Source organism: Varroa jacobsoni, unplaced genomic scaffold, assembly GCF_002532875.2.
Source record: "Varroa jacobsoni isolate VJ856 unplaced genomic scaffold, vjacob_1.0 scaffold_778, whole genome shotgun sequence".
Lineage (NCBI taxonomy): Eukaryota > Metazoa > Arthropoda > Arachnida > Mesostigmata > Varroidae > Varroa > Varroa jacobsoni.
Genome location: NW_019213680.1, coordinates 323,254 through 334,608, shown reverse-complemented (window position 1 = coordinate 334,608; position 11,355 = coordinate 323,254). Strand labels below are relative to the sequence as shown.

The following is an 11,355-nucleotide window of genomic DNA, read 5'->3' as shown; positions in this document are numbered from 1 at the left end:
AATCAAATGAGTCGGATTAAAAATCTAACATAGACCTTCGGGACATGACAAAATGTAGTATGTATTTTAGACCTAAAAGACTACGGCCTGAACCGCTTCGAAAGCCTTACTGGTTCGTGCCTAGTCGCTGTCATTCAAAGAGAAGCTTACACATGCATAGCACCAGTCTGCTGGAAACGGGCTACTTTATTAGCCTGCAACTAACACCACTGCTTTTATAATCGATACTACCGTCAGAACGAAAAGTAGTATGTTTTACTACAACTCTTAGAGGTCACATTTGGGCCTGTAAACAACTATAAATGAATTCTAAGCTCATTTCTTCTCTTTTTCGAGCACGCGAACTCTCCGCAGAAAGTAGCTTCCTATCATGCAGTTCGAAGCATCCGCATCAATCGCTTCAACAGCGTTACCAAAAAAAAATACACGTAGCGAGCTTTTTCAAAGTGTCCAGTGAGCACCTTCGTGGGTAAAGATGCGAACACCTGTTAGCATGAGGGAAGCATACGCATTCGCCTGACTGTGGGTGACACATACTAAGGCGGAATATATCAAGCTGCAATATGAAACAAGGTAATTTGCTTAAACAGTTTCTCAACTAAGGATCCTCTTACCATACAACACGTTATTTGCTAGGGTATTTATGAATCTAGAACAGGAAGAGCACCACAGGCTCATCTGCGTTCATTGGAGCGTCGATTTTATACTGGTTTTTTTTGAAGAAATCAAAACGAGTATCGTACTGCTAAAAAATAAACACAATGGTATAAAATATTGCCGCTTAATGCATTGATACGATTATAACTGCTTGGTCATTTTCTAGAGGTCTAAGCGGAACATTCGAAATTTCTATGGACTTCTTATGTAGTAGTAAAAACGACTTGCGACAAAGTGGAGAAATCCAACTGTATTAGTAAATAGCTGACATGCAGAATGAAACCAGAAGTGCACGCTCTGATAATTAGATATAGGATTGCCACTTGGTATCCATGGGCAACATGATGTTCCGCGGCCGCGTTGAACTTGTCGCCAGTCCCTCCTACAGGATTAAAATACAATTCGCATGAACAGAATTCAACCTCTCTATTTACGGCCAAGAGACATTCGCCATGACTAGTTTAAAACAGCAACAAAACGAATATAATATTTCGCAGCTTTACCTAGAATTGTAATATTGCGTCGACCTACAAGAAGTTCTTGAACGAAGTTTCTAACTTTTAAGATTCGGTATATATTTCCACGCATGCTAGATTGGAGATACTCTTTAAACCTTTAGCTGATAGCTCGGCAGCAAGTTTATAATTTTTTACAGTTACAACTTACGTGAATATTTTTCCTTTTTATGCTTTTCATTAGTCAACTGAATCTAGTAGAAAAAATGTTTTCTGCGATTTCTTTTGGTCGGCACCAAGCATGATAAGCGCATCCAAATGCCGTTATTTTTTTATATATTACGTAAGCCCTTGCTGGATGGAAGAGAATATCACAGCATTATTTCCCATTATAATATAGTGGCCTGCGTTGTTATTACCTTTTGCAACGTGCTTTCGAAAAATATATTAGTCTAACGCGACGGATCACTAAAAAATAATAGATTATATGAGTTAAGACTGCTATGCCTCCTATTTATGATTAGATTACACTAGTGGCGCTTAGTTTTCTAGTGTGAACATTTTAAAATTATCTTTGTTTTCCGGTAAAATGTGTTTAATTGTTATGTTAGGCTGAGTCCTTTCGCGAATCTTTAACTAGAATTAAAAAAAACATAATATACGATCAACGTTCAATCCATCGAGAAGATATCGACTACGTAAGCTCGATTCACTTACCTACACCGTAAACTATAGCCTGACTGTCCCTCATCGTATTTTTATGTCGGAGCACTATCTACCGATACATATTATTTTTCTAAATGAGGTGCTTGCCAATCTGTTTAGACTGTTAGAAAGTTTAGTGACAACTTCTTTTGCCCCTTTCTGACAAGGACTCTAAGATAATTATGTGCTATACTTGTCCATTTCCACATCTCATTTTTTGTGGTTGTCCATAGAATTCTTCTGCACCGACTGGCAAATAAACAAAGACGCATATACACAGAGGAATACCCTTTGGTCTTAGAACAGGTTACGTCCGCGCCGTATTGCAGCCATCGTTCACTGGCCTGCAAACGTATGGGGTACAAGTATTCAATCAGTCTCCTCTCGCACATAAACAAACTAGTCGTAACTCAGTTCTACTTGATCGGTTACCTCTAGATATTGCTTGCCAAAAGTATGGCTTGGAAAAAACGGTCGAATCATATATTATCGAAGCACAATATGTTCGATGTTATGAAATACATTTTTACGTAGTGAATAGGTAGCGTACTGTTAAGCTGGTTGTAAAAGAAATCACTGTGAGAAATAATAACTCGAGAAATTAATAATAAGAAATATGCATGAAGTACAGCGTTTGCCGTATCATATGTAGTTGGATGCAGAGTACATTAGCTCAAACTGCACCGTATATATAACATATTAGGCTGGTCAATATGAAATGATCAAAGTGGCGAACTCTTAGGTTAGGACTTCTTTCGTAAGCATAGTACATAGTATGCACCCTTGTGAGCTATATATTATTGCCTCATTATACCTTATTGCCATTAGATAGTAACTTCCACTATTATAGAAGTCTAAAAAGTTTTGAAAGGCCAGCTCGAGACAATTCTTTTATTAGGAAGTTGCCGAGATTTTAAATAATAATCTGTGTGAGCTATGACAGAAGCTTGCTGCTGTAATACTAGGCTTCTACATTGAATTGTTCCTGGTAAAGCTATCCAGCAGAAAAAGCCGAATCGACAAGACAAAGTTATTCTGTTCCACAACGATGCTACATCATCTATACATGGCAAAAGCTCTTGCCTGTTTTCTGTCAAGACTGTCATACTTAACATTGTTTCATGAACACTGGTATCACAAAGTAGGAAATTCTTTCTCGCATAAAATTAGAATATGTCTAGGAGCATTGGAAAATAATTGTTGGGAAAACGAGTGGCGAAAAGAATGAAGCCAACAACAAAGAACAGCTATCATTAGACGGAACGATACTATTAATCATAAATGGATTTTTATCTGTATTCTGGTATCTTCATTAATCGTGTCCTGTGGTATAAAAATAATAATTGGCGTTTCTAGAACGAAATACAGATCAACAGCTAAATATACATACGCTGAAGCATACATTGAAGTGCTCCATTTAAGGTAACAAAGGTAACAGGTGTCAAAAACAGATCAAGCGGCGCTCGCTGTTCATAATGCATATCGTTACAACAGCTGTAAATATCTTTCGCTCCGAGGTGTTCCACCTCAAAGATCTAAACAGATCTGTACGTGATTCTATAAATTTCATGCATCTACTTTACAATCTTTAGAATTCATTTTTTTAGCTCAGGTTGTGTAGACTCGCAAACCGGAATGATGCTGCTACTCTACAGGGCGCTTAATTACTTTACAGATCCTTAAAAATATGCTTCAATAGTGATCTTCCGACTTCAAATATTAAGGTGTTACCTAAGTTGTATAAATACAATAACAATGTTTAGCAGATTAAATCTTAATATTGGTGTACACAATTAAGATCACTTTTTATTGTGAATCTAAATTGATATATAATATAATATTGAATGTACTCAATTGAATAAATGCATTTTTCAAGATACAGTAAAATTATTAACATTAAGCGCATTAAGTGATAGCTAGTTGATGTTAATATGCAGATAAATACAGCCTGGTGCGTGAACTGTACGCTTGCTAGCTTCAGGGATATCTCGTGGTCTAGGTTCAGGCGCGGACATGGACACACTTTGTTTACTGCTGGCGGCCAGCCGCGTTATGGAATGTCTGGTGCCAATACAAGACTTGAAATATACAAGGTAGTAAATACGCTATGCATGAACAACGAGAATTTTGCTTTTCGCAGTACTCCCAAACAGCACTGTAATCGTCTACCTAAATTGATGTAGTTTGTCAAGTTCTATGTGGCTAGAAACAGATTGAACGAAAATACCGTGTTAGCTCTATTCTCTAATGTAATGTCAAAAATTCCTAACTGATACGTTTGGTGAAACGAGATTCTCTTCTATAATAACGAAACAAAAATCGTAAGTAGCGTATATTTTCAATAACTTTGAAATTCCCAACGAGCGTGCTCCACATTAGAACGTTCCTATAATTTTAATTCATTGTTGCACTATTAATCCACATCGAAAGCACATCATCAGCCGCACTAATATTTCTTGACATTAGAATCGCCCTCTGCTGACCTTAGTCGTCTGCTACAAGAAAATCCCAGTGCGCATTATTAGTAAACAAATGCAAGTAATAACACCCTTCGATGTACCTTGTGTTTCAACCGACAAACGAAGCGGGGCCTTGGTGAAACTGTTGTGACAATGTTTGTTATAACTATTACTAATTTTTGTGTATTCTACCATATATTGTTCCATATAAAAAGAATTCTGCAGTGAAATCAGAAGACGTCACTGAATAATACATTAAGTACAACTTAGTTTGCTGAGAGCTACAAGTTAAAACCCGTTGTGTGTTCGAGTTCAACAACTTAAAATATAATAATCTGTTCGCAATAAGACCTCTACATATACTTACTGAATGCATTTTGCAGAATCTTTGGTTATATCTGTATAGCTGTAGTATTAAATTTAAATTTAAACTGCTTTAAGCCATTCAGACAAGGAAAACGAGTTACTAATACAACCTTTAAATTTTAAAGGAATTTTCTATGAGTTTAATTTGATTCTTTTAGATGAGAAAAGATATTCCGTGTTAAACCAACATTAATAGAAGAGCAATGTTAGTATATGACAAAATTATGCACTTTTGAAACATTTATTTCAGAACAAAAGATAATATTCATCATATAGATGTGTTTAATTCGGTGAAGTAAGATTAACACAGCTTAAGTGAAGGCGCCACTCAATGTCTCGAGAACGTGCAAAGATACGCTACAGGCAAGAGGCTTGTACAAAAGCCGATGTTTGCATGGTGTGTAATTCAATTTATCCATTGTATTTGTATTTTTTATATGTATTATATATTTATATATATATGTATATTTTTTTCTGTTTTTTATTTTTTACAAACTTAAATTTTTGTTGTATACATATTATTCTGGTCGTCCGTGTTTCCGAAGCTTTCAATACTCATAGGGCTCCAAATGGAATTTATAAACAGAAACAAGCATCATGATTTAGTTCCACAATTATCTATGCGATGTAAGTGAAACAAGGTTTTCTGTTCATTTTTATCACCAGGCTTTGTAATAAAAATGTCAATAACTCGGCACGTCTAAATTTTTTTTTGAAATCTGGTACAGGATAAGGCGAGGCATTGTGGCGCTAGAAATTGGAAAATCTAAGTTCACAGTTCAGGAAAAAAGTTCAAGTAACATATGTTTCACGGTAAACATTTGTTTCACGCATTTTTTTTATAAGTGTAGAGTCATGTGCGATACAACTGTATACCTACTTTTGTTAAAATAAATATCCCGGAGCGAAAAATTCCTAATTAAAATAAAAATAATGGCAGCTAATTAATTTGGCTTATCTATGAGGCAGGGGCATAAAACATATGACATGAACAACACAGCCGGCAGCAGCACTTACAATATGGTAAATCATTTGTCGAGTGGCAATCGAATCAGCGGGATGTTCAACGCGCAGGCATCACTGAGCGGCGGTCAGAGCAGTTCTATTCGTAGACCAGAGGAAGTTCACGCACATGCGAACTCTTCTCCGAGCTCTGAGGATAAAAAATATGCTAATAAATGCGCATTTCTCAAAAGGTATTTAACGCAAGACCATTTTAGTCATTACAATTATAGTTGTTAGTGTGAAGTTAATAACTCTTTTATGATTAGAAGAGACCCAATGTATATCCTTTGAAGTAAAATTTACTTTTTAAACTTGATACCTTTATAACAGAATGATAGGTGACTTGTTATGGGAAAACTCGATACTGTTCGAGCGACTTCAGCGGAAGTTGACTGAGGCCAACTTTCGCAACGAGGAACGCCGGAGGTTAGTAAGAAAACTTGTGGCTAAAGTGAATCGCTCGGTGCTCAATCATCGAAGATCTCTGCCGCCCTGCATTGTCTCAACTGCGGGTTAGTTTTTGGATGTAATATATATATATATATATATATATATTACAATTTTTTCATGGTGATAAATTGCTAGCTATTTTACTAGTCCACAGGGAAACTTTAAGCATTTGACCGGCCTGTTAAAAGCATAGCATTTCGAATACTTTTATTATTTATAGTATGCAAAATTTGCAATACATACGTAATGCATTTTTCTATGTTGTATTTTCACCGCTTCAGATCCACGCTTTAAGCGGTACTTTACTATGTTTAAGTATATAATATATAACAAGTACATGGGTGTCGAACTCAGAATGCCCTAACCAGCGAACATTTACATACGAAGGTTGTTAGATTTTCGACATAAGAGTATAGCTATGGCTAAAGTATCCCTAGCTTAAGGGAAAGCTACCAAAGAGAGCGCAATTCAATAGTTATCTTAAAAAAAAACCTTGGTTTTTTTTTTGTGTAACAGGTGGCCAACACAGTATTGTCCTACCATCAGGAGCCAGCCGGGTGCTCTTAGTCCCGCCGGAGAGACCAAAAGATATTCACATTTCTGAAGGCGGTAAAAATAGAGAATCCAAGGACAATGCTGCCCCATCGCGGGGCCGGAAGAAAAGTAGTTCGGATAAACGATTCGTTCAGCCAATTCCGTTAGATTCGATGGGAAGGCCCATTTTCCCAATTGAACTCCCGGTAATCAGACCAACATAGCATTATAGCAAAAAAACGTCTCGTTAAATCCCTAAAAAAGATATATATATATATCTTTTTTAGGGATTTATATATATTTACATATATGTAAATATCAGGAAGAATAAGGACTGCATGGCCTCTCCGTTTTTTTTTCTGGCATAAGAATATTGATTTCCAATCTAATGTTATTAAACCCCAAGTTATCGGATGTTTTTCTTTGGCCAGATTTCAAAGGGCAGGGCTACACAGGATAGCCATTTTTTTCTCGCATTCTACCGGACTTGTGTTGAACGATAAAAAGCCAAAATAATTACCTAATTTTCCTGTCAGAGTTTCACCTGTCTCAAGGCTACTTTTCACGGGCTTGGGTCCGTTCAAGTTGGCCTTGTAGAAAGACTTTAGCTTATCTCCTATTTTTTATCTATTTGTAAATCAAATGCAACTCATATCATTCAACTTCTGTACCGATTGTAAATGAAACCTTTAACCTACCTAGTAAACGATTATACAACATTGGATTCTATAGTTATAGGCTCCTAGGAAGCATTTTCCTAGAGTTTTGTTGCACACAATATTATTACTATTATTTCATATAATTCTTCCTCTTTCCCATATAGTGTCACGTTGTGGGGCCTTCGATTGGAATTTTTTTGTAAATTAGCGAATTATGTTAAAATCATTTCGGCCATATAATAAGAGTCTTTGACGAATACATTAATCGACGTTTTTATTTCAGTTTCGGTTGCATTCAACGACAGTCCTTTTCTATATACACATAAGCACATGCATGTGTATGGGCACATCCATAACTGTGTACATTGTCTATTGTACTGTAACAACTGTAACATTGATATTAATATATTTAAAAGGTAGAGATTTAAATGTGAAGGCACAAGTCAAGTGTAACGGAATTTCATCAGTGGCTCTATAGTCCTAAGGTGCCATCTCCCATCCATCAGCAGAGTGGTTGACATATTGTACCGAACGATGGTACTAGCTGAGGAGCTGAGACAGCAGTTAAGACTACCAAAGGCAGCAGCATGCCGCCAGCTCAGAAAAAAATATATAGAGTACTGAGGGTGGATGTATTGTTCTACCAAGGCAATGGCAAAGGTAATAACGAACACTGCTCGGAAGCTCGGCGGACATATGAGTCGTCGTGTTACAACACGATACACAGCTTCTAAGTTCCATTACGCTTTATGTTACACTCCTGCCTGGACAAAGCAGTTGCTTGGCAAAATGTAGAGGATCATTCACTAGTATCAGTGGTTTTACTGAATGACCTAGCATATTCATGACTGCCATTTATATGCCACTTCTTATGCTCAGTATTTTAATTATATTATGCCAAGTCATATTTATTGGGCTAAATTTTCAATAAATTTTAGTTAGGAACATATTTTACGTAAAAGGTCGTTAAGCTTAGACAAAATTTTATGTATGCATCCAAATACGTATTAAAGTAAAATGTAAATCGCGTCACTTAGTCCTATTTCAGACCATAAAGACAATATGTATAAATATTAAAATGGTAATCAAAATAAAACTTTTTTGGCTGAAGAAATCTATGCAGTTATACAGGTTCGGAGTACACAAAGTTCCTCCCTGAAAAAAATCCTCCTTTAACAAAATGCACGATAGGAACTTGAATCGAGATAGTATCTTTGATAATATTTTGGGACGAGATCTATCTAGTCGCATGGATTGCGGTCGACTTTTTAAAAAGTGTAGGTTTCAATGTGAGGACTAACTGCATATACTCCTGGTACTTGGAGCACAAGCTACCGACACTCTATTCTATAGGTCCACCTCAACTGAACTAATACAGTCAAGTATTTTCCGGTATCTATTTCAAATTCTTCTAAGTTTCCTTCTTATTAAATAAGACATCCCTGGTCTTCGATAACATTTGTTATGTGCAAACCTCTGTCGCCGCAATGATTTTTTAATTTCGATGTATCAATTTCATTTAAATCAAGAAGGTCAACGATTTCTACCTCATTGCTTCCCGTCTGCTTCCGAATTTCATTGATATCTTTTTCATCCTTTTTAGGGGAAAGCTTAATATCGGATCCACTTAAAACTAAGAATACCTTTTATATTGACAAACACATACAAAAGGTGACACAAATATATCAAGTGTCTCAAAAATGAGTGAATCAAATCGTCTTTCTGTTGCTGTGAATAATAAGAAAATATCATAAATAGTGAAAATTTAAGTTTTAAGATAAAATATGCTCAAAGCATATTATGCATAATGTATTGTACGCTGTTCATGCCATGTGTTATAATTATGGCGGCGAAAATTCTCAATACTGTACACTTTATAGATATTCATAATACTAGTATGTTGTTCTGTTTTTTTGTGCGCTTTCAAAGGGCATTGAGGTTCATTGTTTAGGAGAAATCGATAACAAACGACCAGGTTATCACACCGAGGATCTTTTATTCCCCGTTGGCTTTTGTTCTTCTCGAGAATTTGCAGCCGTCTCCGATCCTCTACACAGCACATTGTACACTTGTACAGTTAATGATAACGGACCCGAACCCAAGGTAACTAATTAGGATTAGGTAGGATTGGAGCTTTATGACATAACGATAAGCTCCTTTCGCTACTTACTGCTTTAAGGCTCAAATTTTAATAATACTGATGTAAATCTCTGTTGGAATTTAGGATTTATGCAAGTGAACTTTTAATAACTTTTACTCAGAAAAGTAAAGACAATTTTGGGTTTTCTGTTATTTAGATATTTACATCATACGTCAATTTAGGTAACTTCGGATCAAAAGCAAAAATGTGATAATCAATTTGCAAAAGTCTATTATACAAGCAAGAAAAATAATCGAGGAGTTGTGAACATCACTCTAATAATGTTTGGCCAATAATGTGCCATTTCTAGTTTGAGGTGAGTGGTGACGATAATCCAGCTGTGGTATACAGCGGGCGTACTCCCGATGAGGCGGTGTCAACTCTTTTTGCAACTCTGAATACGGCGATAGCCAAATCGCAGACAGCACGACCCTTACCAGCTCTTCCACCTGGTAAGGGCGCACAGTTCTTCGGTCTCTCTACTCCTACAATTCATCATCTTATTCAGGTGTTTATAGTTTTGGTACTTTTTTGTGCGCGTAGATTATATAACAGATAGTGCAGCTTCCGGTCAATCCTTAATATATCGGACTTAACGGAATTGAAGCACGTCCACGAAATGCCAAACTATATTTTATTCGAATAAATACTTAGAGTCATTAAGCGGTTATCCAGGGCACAAATGAGACTATTCGTCAGACATTCTTCACTTCGCAAGGGATTTCACTTGAGTAAAACTTGCAATGCGGTTATATGCAGCAGGATGCTTATAATTCTCTTTACCTATTCAAGGGTTGTCTGGGCACCCGCAAATGTGTGCGGTATAAGCCCGTTCGCTACGAGACATCGCGAACGCAACAGGCTACGTCGTCTAGTCATTCTGGCCGTAGCTCCTCGCAAGCATCTCAACAACAAAATGCTGACCAAAATGATATGTATCTCTCATTTAATGCATTCCGTGCAAGATGCGTCTTCTCCTCGAATGCCGCCTCTAACAGCAGCAGCACTAGTAATGGTAGTACCATAAGCAGCCACAACGCCCCAGCTACAACCACCGATGGTAACAACAGTGCGGCCTTAAATAATAGTACGAATGCCATTAGCGTCTGTAATAGTAGCTCTATAAGCAATAACAGTGTTAACAATGGTAACCTCAATTCAACTAGTCTGTCTAATTCTGCCGCTGCACAACATTGATCGGCAAATACTTTAACGGAAGGATACGTCCGCGCATAGAGAACAAAGTGTGTACGATATATCATGCAAAGTACGGACGGTAGATTCTAACGCGTATCTGGTGGATAGGAGATTCTCATTTTTTTTTTAATATTCAAAGTTATCGGAAAAGAAAGCGGGTTGTAGTATCTTATGTAATACAAATAAAGTGGGGAATATTCGTGTAAGAAAAATCATTTGTGCTTATTCATACATATTTGTGTTGTGAAAACACTTGTGTACATCCTGTGCTGCAGTTAAGCATTGCCTTGGGCGGCTTTTTTGCACGAAACGACGTGCAATACCCGGCCTCATACCCAGATCACTACGTGTTCCTAAGTTTAGCATGCAAGCACCTAACTACTGCACCATCACGGGGACGGAACCATCATATTGTAACTGCGCGATTTATCTAGTATTTATTAGTGCCTCTTAATGAAGGAAAAAAGTAAGGGCGATTTCCGGTGTACAGCAAATTGTACTTGAAAGAACGAGATCAATAACAGTGTTTCGAATTCTTTTTTTTTTGTTTGTTGAATTAGTAGTTATGCAGTTAGGCATCACTACAGTTCACTATTTCGACTGTTGATGTCCCGCGTATAACTAATCGCCTCAGAGTGAACTTAGTAGTTCGACAAGAATAATCTAATTAATAAACCTGGCATCAAAAATGTGAGGAAAACTAAACACAGCGCAAACGATGTGAGACC

The 11,355-nt window shown here is 36.9% G+C and overlaps 1 protein-coding gene across 4 annotated transcripts; it reads left to right on the top strand.

The window, feature by feature from the left end:
• Positions 1–4,323: 4,323 nt before the first annotated feature.
• On the top strand, positions 4,324–10,839 carry LOC111263626 (transforming growth factor beta regulator 1). Of its 4 annotated transcripts, none has more exons than XM_022838891.2 (8): positions 4,324–4,431; positions 4,893–5,039; positions 5,612–5,838; positions 5,978–6,159; positions 6,614–6,837; positions 9,220–9,393; positions 9,741–9,938; positions 10,223–10,839. In XM_022838891.2, the coding sequence occupies exons 2-8, from the start codon at positions 4,974–4,976 to the stop codon at positions 10,625–10,627; spliced, it is 1,476 nt and encodes a 491-aa protein (XP_022694626.1). In that variant the 5' UTR covers positions 4,324–4,431; positions 4,893–4,973; the 3' UTR covers positions 10,628–10,839. The 4 variants fall into 4 exon arrangements, with proteins under 4 accessions (XP_022694626.1, XP_022694627.1, XP_086825852.1 ...); XM_022838892.2 differs by lacking the exon at positions 4,324–4,431 and adding an exon at positions 4,471–4,576; XM_086969726.1 differs by lacking the exon at positions 4,324–4,431 and adding an exon at positions 5,371–5,455 and having other exon boundaries at positions 4,899–5,039.
• The last annotated feature ends 516 nt before the right edge of the window (positions 10,840–11,355 follow it).

What these genes read in the sequence shown, in the direction of transcription:
- LOC111263626 (XM_086969726.1), top strand. An exon ending in AAATGCGCATTTCTCAAAAG is followed by an intron (nt 5,839 to 5,977) that starts GTATTTAACGCA and finishes CCTTTATAACAG; the next exon opens with AATGATAGGTGACTTGTTAT. An exon ending in TTTTCCCAATTGAACTCCCG is followed by an intron (nt 6,838 to 9,219) that starts GTAATCAGACCA and finishes GCGCTTTCAAAG; the next exon opens with GGCATTGAGGTTCATTGTTT.